Source organism: Morone saxatilis, unplaced genomic scaffold, assembly GCF_004916995.1.
Source record: "Morone saxatilis isolate NCDOM2014 unplaced genomic scaffold, NCSU_SB_2.0 Contig18, whole genome shotgun sequence".
Classification (NCBI taxonomy): Eukaryota; Metazoa; Chordata; class Actinopteri; family Moronidae; genus Morone; species Morone saxatilis.
This window is the reverse complement of record NW_023339740.1, coordinates 22,180,349-22,195,898: the sequence shown is the minus strand read 5'-3', so window position 1 is coordinate 22,195,898 and position 15,550 is coordinate 22,180,349. Positions and strand designations below refer to the sequence as shown.

The 15,550-nt window shown below is 37.9% G+C and overlaps 1 protein-coding gene across 3 annotated transcripts in view; it reads right to left on the bottom strand.

Annotated features, from left to right (window-relative positions):
- Window positions 1–15,550, bottom strand: part of LOC118327778 (synaptotagmin-2) — a 31,105-nt gene continuing 15,555 nt past the window's right edge. For 2 of the 3 annotated variants that reach the window (XM_035661228.1, XM_035661230.1), the window contains exons 2-9: window positions 10,300–10,525; window positions 10,023–10,183; window positions 7,779–7,910; window positions 6,459–6,626; window positions 5,253–5,420; window positions 4,785–4,902; window positions 3,945–4,078; window positions 1–3,790 (exon numbers count right to left, since the gene is read on the bottom strand). In XM_035661228.1, the coding sequence (XP_035517121.1) occupies window positions 3,575–3,790; window positions 3,945–4,078; window positions 4,785–4,902; window positions 5,253–5,420; window positions 6,459–6,626; window positions 7,779–7,910; window positions 10,023–10,183; window positions 10,300–10,501 (1,299 nt within the window). In that variant the 5' untranslated portion in view covers window positions 10,502–10,525 and the 3' untranslated portion in view covers window positions 1–3,574. The remainder of the gene's footprint in view (window positions 3,791–3,944; window positions 4,079–4,784; window positions 4,903–5,252; window positions 5,421–6,458; window positions 6,627–7,778; window positions 7,911–10,022; window positions 10,184–10,299; window positions 10,526–15,550) is intronic. The other variant, XM_035661231.1, reaches the window with a different exon arrangement.

The following is a 15,550-nucleotide window of genomic DNA, read 5'->3' as shown; positions in this document are numbered from 1 at the left end:
TTGTGGAAATCTTCAAAATAGACTTGATATTAAAAATGGTAATAATGTGTCTCGTATGTATTCCTCTCAGTCCCTCGAACATAAAGAGATAGCTACATTATACTCTAAAATATGGACTGTCATGAAGATTAGGATTGTTTATCTTCATGCACTGTAAATAAAGGTTTATCTAACAGTGAATGACAGTGACTCAGAAGAGCAGACGGGGTAAACAAATCCCCACATTAGAAATGTCATGGTAGACACAGCGTCCATATCTCAGAGCATGCACAAGTGACACAGCTCATCCCATTGCAATCCATTAGTAAAACTGTTCATTCATGAAGTGACATTTATAATGAAAGGATTATTGATTGCTTAGTAACATGAACTACTTAACGGGTCTGCATCAATAATATGCAGATCTATTCCAGTGAAGAAATAACAATAATTTAAAAAAGAAATTACAAAGTTGGGTTCATTTTATATGCAAATTGCTGACTTCTGACATTTCCCATGTTAAAAAGCATAATCAAACATGTGAGAGCAGGTTTATTCGAATAGCAATAAGATGAGATCCACATTAATGAAATACGGAAGGAAAAAGGGGGCTACAAGTCGATTAAGTCGTCCACTGTATCTATAAACTAAGACTCGACACCCATCTGGCAGGAGTAAATGAAGGAAACACTTACGGTACACTGAGATAGAAAATCAAGGAGCCAGCAAATATTCTCCTCTTTTTCAAATATATACAGTTTACTGGTCAGCGACCAACACATACTGTATAACAAGTGCAAGCAAAAATCAACAATAATTACATGACTTGTAGCCCAAGCATACTGTAACACTGGATTTAGCACAGAGGACACATACAAAGGGTGACAGAAAACCAGACAATCATGCAACATCATGGCAAACTAAGTGAGTTTTTACAGATGATACACAAAGAAACCCTGCTTTAATTCGAGGAGTTAAAGGAGCCTGTGAACCCTAACATGGATTATTCAGACACACATTCAGTCCCATTCAGCAAAAATACATACACTTTGCAGTCAGTGCATACTCTTTTTTACTCCGTTTTATTATCAAAAAGGACACAGAACACAAACACACATACACAATATAATTATGGTTCCTCTTTAAAACATGCTGCTATTTACATCATCTTGTAAATACATGCTGTAGCCTATTAACAAATTTGCGTGATGCATAATGTTAACAATAGGAAGAAGTAATATTATGTATGGACCAATCAATGTGCTGCTGTTCACCCTCCTGCAGAATTATTTTTTACTTCTGGTGACATCATGTCCTATTGAAGCAAAGAAAGTCTGTAATAATACCAATTTAACACCTAAATCTGAATAATAAATTGAATCTCTACGAATACTTAGTCAGATTTTAATACCACTGAAATTATAGAATTGAAATATTTTTTCTAATCTAATCTTTCTGAATTCATACTGTTTAAATTCACCTCAGGTCATCTCAAGTTGTGCAATTGTTTGTCTGAAATACACCTTCACTGACACCAACCATTCTTTAAAATTGTTGTTATTTTTCTGCATTAGTTGTAAAATAGTAGATACCTTCATAATTTTCTTTTTTTATACAAAACATGGTATAGTGATTCTGGGATCTTTTTTCAGGTTTGTTAAATTTTCATTAGTACCATTAATGTTAGGTAAAGCCTGACATTTCAATCATTTTCTAACTATTGATTATTGTGAGAGTAAATATACTAAAGATCAGCATCACATCAATTTGTAATCCTATTTGTGTGTTCATTTTACTTCTAGATTTCTTCATTTTTCTGTTTTAAATCATAATTTTATATTTTTTAACAGCAGTTCCTCCTAGGGTAAATAAAATACCTCTGGTTGGGAATTACTGCTATAGGACAGAGGTCTGATCCTTTCATTCAGGCTCAATTGGTTATCCTGAGTAAACTGAATTTTTAAATCCACCACATGAATTCAGAGTAAAAATATTTGAATGCTATAAATTCAGTTGTATTAACATTTCAGTATTAAGTATTCAGTGGTGATTAAACATTAGGTGTTGAGTTGCTTATAATATTCAAATCTTCATGGCATTGTTCGCCTCCGTACCTCTGCACTTCACAGTAACGCAGGATGTCTGTGATGAACTTGTACCACCACCATGTTGCAGCACTCCAGGTTTACAAAGCTTGCGGCTGATGAGTGAGCGATCCAAACAACATGAAATACTGTGGGGCATGATACATGCTAGATTCTGCAGCTCTATTTGGTTCAAGCAAATGGTCCAAGATATGTTTATTGTATTATATGTTTGATGTAGCACTTGTCCTGTTGAGATTTTACAAACCTGCATTCTGTACTTGAATTCTCGTCATCTTAAAAAGTGCAGCTACATCTTACATTTTAAATTCAATTCTCTATAAAAACATCTTGTCTTTGACAGAAATCCTCATGTTGTTTCATCAGAAGCTATTAAAGTATTGAAGAGTAGAGTAGTAGTAGTAGAGTATGTTTGGTAAACTACAACAATCTTCAGAGAAAGACATATAATCCGTTTAAGGGATATCAAAACAAAAATATGTTAGATGGCACTGTTTTCAGGTAGCAAGTTAAAAGAAGCATAGTCATAATTGGATTGAACATCATTGGTAAGCCTTCCAGTATACTTACTTTGTCCACAGATAAGTAAGCTTTTACATCCAAGTGGTCAACAAAGCTCAGGACAGATTCCAGATGGCACAATCACAGTGTCTCTGGCTACTTTTGAATGATATTTCCTTCTAAATAAAACAATGAAGCTGTCATCAGGAAAGGCACCCTTGTATTCCTGTCCTACATTAGATCTGTCTAAAGACACAGAAATGTATGTTGAACCTAAACGCATAGACGTGCCTTCATGGCAACACAAAAGCACAAGCAACTTGGATCAGACAACTGTGTCACTCTTGCCATACTATATACTGTACTGTACTGTATGCATCGCCTTCTCAAATGTGAGCTAATAAAATGAAGACAATTGTTTAAGCAGATTTGGACATGGATCACATTCAGTGACCTTGGGCTCATTCACTCTCAATTAAATCTTTTTGCATTTATAGACTTAAACAGACTCTATGCAGGAAATAACCCAATGCTACAGTACTTTCTATTGCAAGTTATAGCACACTTATTAGCAAGATACAATACTGGGCATGGTGTATGCAGAGCAGTGGGGAGGTAAGTAAAGCATGCTCTATAAACTAAACTAAAGCTTTATTTCCAGCATTGTCTTCAACCAAAACTTTCATTCAGTGACAGCACCCTTAGAATCAGTTTCTTCAAATGAAAGAAAGACCAAAAGTCGATCATTCATGAACCAGTCACCCGAAAACTCAACGCCACTCTTCTCAGCATACACTAATGTGTGAAATGTGATGTTTAAAAATAGTTTTTTTCCGACTTAACCATGAATGAGCGGATATTCTATGATGTCTCTTTTTTGCTGAGCAGGTTTCATGACGAGTAGTCACGTGTTAAGTCATGGGTTTCATGCAAAGTAGGGGTGGGGGTTGGATTTCTGAGTTAGTGCATTAGCTGGTTGGTGGAGCACGTTACTTCTTTGCAGCCAAGGATGCCAGCTGACCATCAATATCCTCCTCTGGCTGCAATGGATGCCACTGGGCGATGGGGCGACGCGGATTAGCCAGCATGTCGGACCAGTGCTTCAGACCTAAGCCTGTCGCCTTACTGCCCACGAAGATCTTTCCGATGGCGTCATTCTTACCGATCTTGTCATAATCAAACACTGTGACCGCCACCAAGATTTTCTAAGAATGGAACAAGAGACAGTGTGTAATTCCTGTTATCAAAATATGAGCATAAACTACCTTTAAAACTTCTTGTAAAGTGGAGAAACAATGCTTTACCCATAGCTAATTAACTTAAAAATAAAATGTTGTACAATTTTGACTTGTAATGTACCTGCATCTGTTCCAGAGGGATTTCAAAGCTGAAGGATTCATTATAGTAAGGGTTTAGGGTGTTCTTCTTCACTGTAGTCTTCTTTTTCTTCAGGCGCTTACCCCCCTGAAGCAGCTGAATCTTTACATAAGGATCTGGAAAGAGCATCAGTATGATCAGCAATAGAGACCATCAAGGCAATTCCTGTTGTTTCTGCAATATTAACTTCCATTTTATCACTTCTGATATGTATTTCCATCATTTTGATTTCCTGATTACTGACTTGACAGTGACAGATGTTGTGTTAATGGAATTACAAAACACAGGCCCCTGGTGACCCCCAGGAGTCCTTGAGGGGGTTCCAAGGGGTCCCCAGAAAAATCTGGAATATTTTAAAATGATTTAATTGACTAGAAGTTAGACCAATGAGATAATGTGCAAGTATGACTATTCTGTTAGATGTCACACTCTTCACTGTTAATCTGTGTCTATTTAGTTATTAAATAACTAAATCTTATCAGATTGGGAACCCTGAGACTACATCTTATCAAATATGGGTCTGAGGCCTGATGTGTATCACAAAAAGGTTGTGAACCACTGCTCTATTTGAAGTCATTATAAGCTCTGGCATTATCCCAACAAAGGATCTAGTGTGCAAAGCCTTCTTTTCTCCATATTTGATGTTTTAAGCCTTCTTGCACATTAGAACTGTGCCATAAGTGCAGTGATCTTCTAAAATGTCTACACCTAAAAACAAAGAAGCCTAAACTGTTCGCAACAGCCCCAATCCCAATGCAGGTGTAGCAATCTAGATTCTGTTCATAACACTGTAAATTAAAACTGGCTTTGGCATTTTTCTACCAGATAATCCACAGGCGTCCATCTTCTTTAGGTTCTTTGCCTCCAGGATGCAGACGGTGAGTTTCCCGGCAGTGGGGACGTAACGGAGGGAGATGCAGATGTCTCCGAGTTTCTCAGGCTGAGCAGTCAAGACAGAGAGAAGAGACAGAGATGACAAGCACACATGTTCAGCAGCCAACCAAAGAAGTCAGAAAACTGATTTTTTTTAGAATATGATGATGAGCTAAAGCAAAATGCTCTCAGCTACCATCTGCTATGCAACATGCTCTTTTTCGTTTGGCTGAAATTTTTATTTTAGCATCAAAGGGTTCAATTTCTGTATAAAAACATGTCCAATATCTTAGCCTTAGAAGTCCAAAGCTGTGCAATGTTATAGTAATTATCATAAAATTGTGATTTTGAGTCTCTTTTAACCACTGCATGTAACTGATCAAATTATCTCAGCAAAAGTTTGATTCTTAACAGCACCTCCTCTTGATCAGCGCTCTCCAGGTCCCGCCACTCCTCTATTGGTCGTCCAAGGTCGATGGTGTTCATGGCAATCTTCACCTCACCAATGACATCATGTTTGGAAAATCGGTCATAGTCATAAACAGACATCACCAGAGTCTTCCCACCGAGCTCTTCATAGGGAACCTGTTTGACAAACAAAATGCTGTGTTGTTTTATACCTTGATACCTTACCTTACCTTTGTTCCATAAGTGATTATATGTACAAGTCAATTAAATCCTCAAATAATGAGATGAAAAGGCTACAGTAGAGGGAACTAGTGTCAGAAAGTAAACACTAAATGTTAGATTTAATGTGGGAATTTGAAAAAGTCCCTGGTGTTCACATGAATTTCCTGTGACTGGTTCAGTTTTCGTAGAAGTGCAACAACAGGTTGACACACATTTTTAGCTACAATGGAAATTCAGTGAATGAATGATTACAAGAACACAAGAAATAGAAAAAAAAAGAAAGAAATTAAATATGAATTATTACCCTGTATTTAAGGACAAATAGCATTTAAATAAAATAAATTTAATTAAACTACATAACAAGTTATCTCAGATTTAAACATATAAGAAAGTATAAGAAAAGACAACATGATTCTGGCTGTAACTGAAACATTTCTATACACAACCATTGTTTTCAGACCTCCTGTCAAGACATGAATAAATAAAATGATTAATAAAAAATTTAAAAAATCCTTTCAAATTGAAAAAAAGTAATCAGCGTTTAAACCTTCACAATGAAATGGGAGAGAACAGTTCTGTAAAAGAAGATTTGTATTTTTGTTGCTGCAAAATTTGCAGACAGCCAGCGCTACCAGCGTGACCCAGAGGCACTTGTAAAGTCTCTGTGGGCTTTATTAGCCAGGAAAGGAAAGAGCAGCATGTACTGCAGGCTGCCAGTGGGTACACACATCCTGAGAAACTGACAGACTGATACAGTCAGTCCTATTACACTTACACACTATAAGGGACAGCTAGCAGTGGGTTATGATGATTTGTTTGTTCAGCTCATTTTAAATAAAAACACAAACCTGCTCACTATCATCCATAAAAGTCGGTTCTTTCACTCTCTGTTTATAACAGCTGCATCGGACTGGAAAGCAGGATGCACACATTTTGCACCAAATTCTCCAACCGTGGACATATTTCATCTCCGCACATACTGACAAGACTTACCTTGAATACAAATGTCTCATTGAAGACAGGGTTCAGTGTTTTCTTGTGGACTTTGGTGTCATACTTCTTCTTCTTCTCAGGTAGGAGCAGGACTTTAACGTAAGGATCGGACGTGCCACCTGAGTCCATAGACAAGAGGTCCGCAGCTTGAAGGATGCCAACTGTGAGCTGTGTGCAGAGGAGGTGTGGGCAAGGTGTAAGGGACAGGGAAAATGGAGATAGAATTTTATCAGGCAAAAATCCAACATTTATAAGATTTATTTGTGTCAGGGTCACTGCTGCAGAGACTGGTTATGTAACATCATCTGACAACTTAAGCCATGCAATCAATCATCAAACTTCTTGCCTGACTGGAGACGAATTGAATGTCAGAGGGTTTTCTTCAATGTCACACAATTGTCACAGTGGGATAGCTTCTGGAAACTGTTTTTTATGTACTATAACATATGTATTTTTTCAGGTAGTTATACATTATAAGTACAAATAGAATATACACATTTCAAGTACAGCTTTTATTCTAGTGCTTTGTTTTATGTTGACTTAATTTAAGGCATTTCCTCTTTGATTCAGCACTTAAAGCCTCATTAATTCATGGCATACTACCACTGTGCCCGTATGCTGCCGAGAGCATTACAGTAATGATAATATAATACAGAGATGATAAAGTTACATAATCTTTGACAAATGGGTTTTCCCTCAGCCAGAATTATTGAAAACTATTTATTTTACATTTGCCTTTCTGCAAAAATGATCATTCTGTTGCTCTGCTGAGGTTCTTCATAGACGTTGTCTAGACGTTTGCAAGGATCTGACCATAAAGGAGTAGTTGCACATTGTTCACTTTCTTGCCATGAGTTGGATGAGAAGGTTTATACCACTGATATCATATCTGTCCATTCAATAGGCAGCTACAACCAGCCGCCAGTTAGCTTAGCATAAGGACAGAGGGGAGCAGGTAGCCTGCTCTGCCTAAAGGTAATAGAATCTGACTACCTGTTCCTCCAAAGCTCAGTCATTACCACATTATATCTTGAGCTTTAGAGGTGCTGGTTGGTAGATTTTCTTACCATTAACAAAGGTAGGCTAACTGTTTCCCTCTGCTTCCAGTCCAGCAAACTGGCTGCTACATTTACATGATAATGGTATAAATCTTTTCATTTAACTTTCAGAAAGAAATCTAATCAGTGTATTTCCCAGAATGTTAAACTATTTCTTTAGAATAGTGGAAAAATCAACTAATATACTTTATGATAAACAGTTCGATCAAATCTTACACATCTAAAATTGTTCAATATGCTTCAACATGGGACAACCACAGACCTTTGTATTCTCAAAGTCATAATCTATAGAGTATTGCAGCTTCCCCAGTTTCTCTTGTTCTTTTTCCTCTTCCTCTTTCTCCTCCTCCGTCAGTCCGGTCTCTCCCTCGTCATCATCGTCATCCTGGTGTTTCTGTGGTGTGAAGGTAACAAGACAAGACATGGTGTTAAAGGTCGGAGCACCAGGGATTAGAACACAGGGCTCCCCACGACAGCCAGCATGCCACAGACACTGGAGCTCCAGGAGTTTTTACGTGGGAGATACATGTTTTGGTTACTGCTTACCTGCACAGCACCTGATGATAATAACCAGGGATTTATCATTTACAAGGTGAGACACCTCTATTGGTAACATAAATACATCTTTATACTTTCTGCACGTCTTCTCCTCTCAGAGTTTTTGGATCATTGGGCAATTCCTTCGACATGCTTGTGCAGTACAGTGACAGCCAGAGTCAGTGGAGGCTTTGCATGCTAGTTCCACTAAGAGTAAATAAATGCAACAGTTTTCCAATGAAATCAGATATTAGCATAGTTCTCTTGTTTGTCAAAAAGCTTTGATTTAACCGAATGAACAAGGAGGTAAATGTTTATTTAAAAACCCCTAAGGAACTAGTTCACAACAGCGAATGCCAGCGCATATTAAAATTATAAAAGGCAAATAAGACATACTATTCAGTGCAAGGAGATGGCTTTCGAGTAACCTACTGCTTTTAGCAGGATGTGTTCTTTTACTAAATCCTACATTCACAACTTTCGTATTTCAAGATAAAATCCAAAACTTTTGTAACCTGCATGCATTGTTTCACCTCCAAATTTATGTGGCACCAAAAAATGCCTCTCTATTCAACTCACCATTATTACAATAAATGGTTCAGGATTAAAGGGCACAGCCAGCTATTTGAATAATGTAGTCGTATTGCTGCAGTGTTATTATTATAGTTAAATTAAAGCCTCATTGCTGAGGTGACCTTGACTTTGAAATGTTTTTCCAGGCCATCCAGTGTCTCCACATCCTACCTCCTCCTCGAGTGTTACAATCAAAGTGACAGATTTGCAAGTATTTGGCTCTTCATGCAGTTTTATCATCACCATTTCCATGTCTCCCAAACAACCAACCATGCCCTTTATCACATGCATAGATTAATAGTGTTAAAAAGTGTCTTGCATATTATCTCTTGGTCCAATACTTTCCATATTGGTGTGAGTTACAGTTACATTGTCCCAGGAACAATGTGTTAATTGGTTAGACTCTCCTCTCTGGGGGTTTATGGAGCACATCATAGCTTTCCATAGTTACATTCTCAAGCTGTCATAACAAAAAGAAAAAAAGTTTGGGGGGCTAAAAAGAAAAAAAAAGCAAAGGAAGCTACGACTTTCATTCCATGAAACCCCCCCTCCGCCCCTGGGGCCAGAGAGCGTCAACGTGAGCTATCCACCTACCGTAGAGCGGGAGTCCACCACAGTCAAGAAACACGAGGCACACACAAGACAGACACAAAGCGGGAAAAAAAAGGAGGAGAGCAGAGAGAGGAAGAGATTCAACTCACAAGACACCAAACACACTACAAAAAGAGAGGCAGTCAACACCACCACCACAATTATGATGAGAAATGACACGGTTGTTTTCGGCTGTGGACAATAAATTCATGTTGCGGACATAGGTAATTGATTGCTTTAATTAACTGTCACTGAAGCTCAAGGTAATCTATGGTGATGTTAGTTGAATGGTCCTCAAATAAATCACTGGCTTTTCTAACATGTATCCTCTGATTTACTGTGCATTGCTTCCAAAATCTCCCAATATTTCTGCGGGTCTCATGCTTTCATCCATTATCTTCCATTATAAAATGCAGCTTTTTGTACTTGCGGCATGTCAAAGGAAACTTTCCACTTCATAGTTCTCATTACTCTTTGCCACCCCGTAACAAAGTGTGTCATTTTTCACCACAGCGCCACAATGGAATACGTCACACATTTAAACGACCACAACAACAACATCAAATAAATGGAGGGGAAAAGAGCTCTCCTTGTGTCCTCTACAGCCTGGGCTACAAAAGCTGCTGGTAAAAGATCAAATTTGGTTAGCTAGAGACATCTTTAAATTAATAAAAAATCTGCAATAAATGTTACATAACAATAAAATTTGAATAATAAATTATTGTAGAAAAGAAGTGGCAAAACAATACCCAAAACATCCTGTTACTCTGACTTTTCATCATGTAGGTAGCACAAGGCATCATACCTCGCCACCCTGCATGTTCTTCATGTTGAAGCCATCCTTGCCCTTCTTCCCTTTCTTGTTCTTCTTCTTCTTGCAGCAACATTTTTTGATTATGCAGAAACAGCAGGTAAGGATGAGCAAAGCGGCCACCACAGCGATGGCAATCAGAGCCCACGGAGGCACTAGCAGTTTCAAAAAAACAGAAGAGAAATTGAGATTGATGTTTCTCACAAAAAAAAATGTTTTAACTTTTTGTAAAATAAAAAGCATTTTAAATTTCAGCAGGAACATTACTCACATGGGATTTTATCTATTTCATTCAAGAATTTGCTCTTGATCTCCTCAAACATGTCATTCTTGTTAATCTCTGTGTTGTTGGAGCCAGAGGTGTCCGGCACGGAGGTGGAGATGACAGCTGGGGTTGGAGCCATGGTCATGGTAGTGGCGCCGGTGGGCTCGGCGGCCGCCACGGCCTGTGGCCTGAACAAGTTGAACTTCATTGTCAAAGACTAGGCGCAGCGTCCCTGAAGCACACACAGAGAGGGAGGATTAGATATGCCACAGAATTCTAGTGTATATAGATACCAAGTAGAATATTATATATCTTAATTTGGATTAAAAGTCTTTCAGGATATACTTTCTCCTAAGGCTTATTGTTAAAAAAGTTTTAATTGAATTTTAATGAATTTTAAACACAATAACATATCACGTCAGTAAAGTTGTACAGTTTGTGGCCCGATGCAAAAAGACCAAACTGATGTGTATTATGGACATTATATAAGAAGAAATAATTCAAATGTAATGATAAAAGAATAGTGAATTAATTTATAACATTTACTAAAAATTACCAACAATTCGGATATTTGATTGATCTTTTAACCTGTTTTAATAAAGAATTAGATTAACATTTTATTTCTAAGATTGAAATGCAAATTGTAATACTACTCTAATGTCTGTGCATTAATTATGGAGCTGAGAAGAGAGGCCATTAGCTAAGCTTAGCATAAAGACTTGAAATGGGGAAACAACAAGCTGAGGGGTTTCTTTATCTTGAATGAAAAAATACATCCACTGGTATCTCTAAAGCTCACTAATTAACACGTATCTTGTTAGATTCCTCATTACACAAACTTAAATGTGAAAATGACAATTTGTGGGGGGGCTATGTGGTTATATGCTGCATAGTGTCTATAGGCGATAGCCCTGGTTGCCTGGTAACCTCACAGCAGTTTGACTCCAGGAAGACACTGCATTTAGCTGTTAGTGAGACTTAATATGTGTTCAGACCAACAACATGTAAAAGATGGACAGAGTGTGTCCACTTCCTCCCACTGTACAAAAATGAAGCCAAAATATCCCAGATACGGCTGCTGCCATCTTTCGCCATTTTGGGCCAAAGTCGAGGAAGTAGTGATTGGTGTTGCCACTGGGGTATCGAAATCCCGCCCATACGCCCTGCCGACTCAGTCACAGGCAGGGCTCAGCTGTGAATCATGACAAGAAACCCTCTTTTTATAGCTTCAAATAACTAATTAAATCCAAACGTACCAGAAAAATGAACACTTAAAAATACAGATGTTGAGATGTTTTGGATTCAATTTATGGAGAGCTTTCATGGTATTTACCTTTATATATTTAGATGGTTCAGAGAGAATGGGAATTTTAGAGGTGGTACTACTGCATACAAAGTCAACAGAAAGATACAAGAGGGTGCAATTTATCTTGGGCAACACAAACTGAGGCCCCAAGATCAGCCCCAAGATCAGCCCAAATTGAAAATGTTTTAACTTCAACACAAAATGCACGTAATCCTGGGGCTTTTTTAATCTACTTCATGTACAGAGATTGAAGAAAAAAGTTCCTGGTGAGTTCTGAGATCAGTCAGTGTCTGAGGTGAACAAAAACCTTCATGTATACTCATGTGGTCTTTGCCAGTTAGCCTACAGCTAATGTCTGTACGGTGTTTGGGAGGAATCAACACAGACTGCACAAACAGTCCCGTGGTCAAATGGTGTGAAAATTCACTTCACTAAAGTCTGAAAGTACCTTTAAAGGTACTGGTTGGTGAATTGAATTGTGGAAAGAGCCAGGCTAGCTGTTTTATGCAAAGCTAATCTAATCACCTACAAACTCCATACATAATATGTGAGATTGACATTGATCATTTTATCAAACTCTTTGAAAGAAAATACACTTTCTTATATATTTCCCAAAATGTTACTAAATTATTATTTTAGCAAAAATGCCAAATCTAAAGAAAAAGATCAAAATTGAAAATATGATTTGTTGTAGTCCGACTTAAAAGCTTTGTGTGTTCATTGATATATTGCTGCTCCTTTAGTAAGTGACTAATTGTTGAAGATTATCCCATTTGTTTGAGAGATGATGAGATCAAGAGGTGGAAAGCAGCTTCTCAGCTCTGTGAAAGATGGAGGGCTGTATAAACAGACACACTGGGAATAATAAAAAAATCAATGTGAGGGATAAAACAAAAATCAGTTACGTGAAGGAGCACAAACTCACAACTGAAAGATCCCATAGGATGTAACAGCCATGCAAGTTAAGACTAAACACATCCATTACGCTGATGATGTGAGAATTTACTGTCAGTGTGAAGAATGAGCAGACAACTGAGGGGAGTACCCCGCTCTCTGGAGACACAGAGAAACAAAATTAAATGACTTATCCCCCTAACAAGTAGGGAGGCAGGGAGATCTCTACAGGTAGAAGGTAGCTTAGTTGTTAAAGGAATAATAGAGTAGGTTGATACCTCTATAGTACCATTTATGCCTGTCAAATATGAATCTACAGCCTGAAAAGGCTAACTTAGCTTAGCATAAAGACTGGAAACAGTTCCAAGTGTGAACCTATCGTGACGTTTGCATTGGTTTGTGGACTACCATTTTGAAACCTTGAGTTTAGTGTGATGGTCATCGGCATGACAGTTGGAGCCAGCGGAGGTGATGTACTGTGAATTGAGCTGCTCTTATTGGCTGCGCAGTTTCGTCTCGTCAGTAGAAGAAAACAATGGCAGCTCACCTGGTTACACGCGATCCCATATTACAGCTAAACAGAATATTGCTTTGTATTGGACAGCCTCACTGTAAATAACTTGTCAATTACAAGGTAGCCACGCCCAACAGCGTACCCTGCTTCTATTTTACTCTAAATTGGATCAATAATTTACTAAATGAACATCATAATGTATGGAAGAAGACTTCAAACTAGCTATTAAGACCATAAACTCATTAGGGAAACTGTTTACTGAGTTGGGTCATTTCTCCATAAGAGTTCATGGTATCATTTTTTATTGCAGCCAATGGAACTCCCCCTGCTGGCATTTACATAGAATGCAGGTTTTAGACACTTCCACGTTGGCTTCACTTCATAGAGCTAGTAGCTCTGTCCATTATATATACTGTCAATGGCTCTGACCAAAGAAATCAGTTTCCAGTATAACAGCAACTTGTGTTAACTATAGGCAAATAGTTCCTGACCATTTATTTTCTTGTTTCCCTAGTTCCTTTTCTTTGAATGTTATGATTGTAAATTAAATATCTTTAGGTTGCGGGCTGTTGGGCAGATAAAATAAGACCAAACAACTAATCAATTAGTTACCGATTAATTATTAATTAGAGCCCTAAAGAGGAATAAATAATAATAATAAACTGTAATGCTAAAAAACTAATAATGAGGCTGCCATTCAAATCAGTCTCACCACAATCAGAGAATAATAAATCAAATGTCCCTTCATGACTGTTCACCTCTTTTATCCTTTGGAAATCCAAACCATGGCAAACAGCTGACAAAGTCAATTTACCTCCCAGCCTCGAGTGAGCATTATATTATTTATTTTCAGTTTTTTCTCCTTGCATAACTAAGATTGGCACCGGGATGCTATTAGCATTTACTACTGAGCACAAAGGTGCTGATGCTCTGGTCTAAATTAGGCTCGCTGTTTTTTTTTTACAAAACAGACAAAAACATATGCTTCAGATAACTGGATGCATTTAAAGAAAGTAACATCAATTCACTTTGGATTAAATTAGATTAGTTTATTGTAATTTAGTGGTGAGGAAAATAAATCTTTTTGTGGTCATTCATTAGATTACTTAACAGACAGTGATATTGCACTAATATGAATATTGAGAGCAAAAACAGTTTAGAGAATATTTTTTACTGCAGAAAATTTCTGGGAGCTAGTAGTCTCATAGGCTGGGATTATTTTCAGCACTAGACTTTGTGATTTGGATGCTGGCTTTATGCTTTCACGCCCCCCACCAGTTTAAACCTAATGCTAAAGAATAATTGGCAACTTGACAACCGTTCACTTGTTCTGCAGTTGTAACATCTCCATGTTTGTTTGTTTTTGCTCCGGGGTGAAGAATTCGTAGGAGGAAAGTGCTTTGACAGAAAAGGTCACAATTTATTTTTTTTATTTTCAGTAGCTTAATATCACTGCTACGACTGTTAGGCTGGCACCATGTGGAGTTAGACAGGCATATAGCATGAAAAGAGAAAATGAAACATAAAATAAAAATGAACAAAACACTCAGCATGAATAAAAGATAAAACAAATTGTGTGTCTGAGCGTGTACATGTGGGAGTATGTGTGTGTATCATTACGGAGCTATCCAGAGGATTTTCATTTTATCTTCCTCTGAAAGCACTAAAAGAAAATGATCTGTCTCAGTTTAAAAGAGAGACAATTTCCGTCCACTGTTTAAATGAGCAAAGACAACCACTAAGTGTGTTTTACAGACACACACACATATGTTTCAAATAAGGGTGTTACACAGTGAGTCTGTTGCTGTAGAGACATTTTAAATAAGCTTAGAGTGCATGTGAGGATTTCTGTATCATAACATAAAAGTGAAAGCTCAGACATCTTTGTCAACGACTGCCAAACACAATCATGATGTAACCTCATCTTCAGGCTACAGATCAATAAGTATTGCATTCCAACATGTGTATTTTGGCGAGAAATTTCCATTTCTCCCTTCATACGGAAGGATTTGTGGTCAAATGTGTGTCGTTCACATGCAGTACAGTAGAGGCCCGTGTGCTGTGGGCCGGCAGATTATTGTTGCTAAGCAATACTGATAGTGTCTATCAGCTATCCAGAATTGCCCACAACCTGCCTATAGCTGAGGTGAACAGACCAGCCAATCAAATAACCAATTGGCTCAAGGCCAGTGTCAAGTCATTGCCTTAGCGGTGGGTATGGGCACAATATGAACGCGAGGGCTCTCCTCTGCAATAATGATTATAATTAAAGTTTTAGCTGCAACAGGGGTCCCTCCCAAAAATATAACACTTTATGTCACAATAAATCACCTCTGGAGAAATCATCACTTCTAACAAAACCTGTCAAGAGCTGTAATAGACAAAAAAATCAGGATAATTCCTGCGTTTCTGATCCAACTCAGGAATAACTAAACCCTAACTTCCATAACTTAGCATATGCCCTCTGTTCATTCAAATGAGCGTAACGAGGATAGCGGCTGAATGCAAAATACACCACAACACGTCCAAACGCGTGCCCCCCC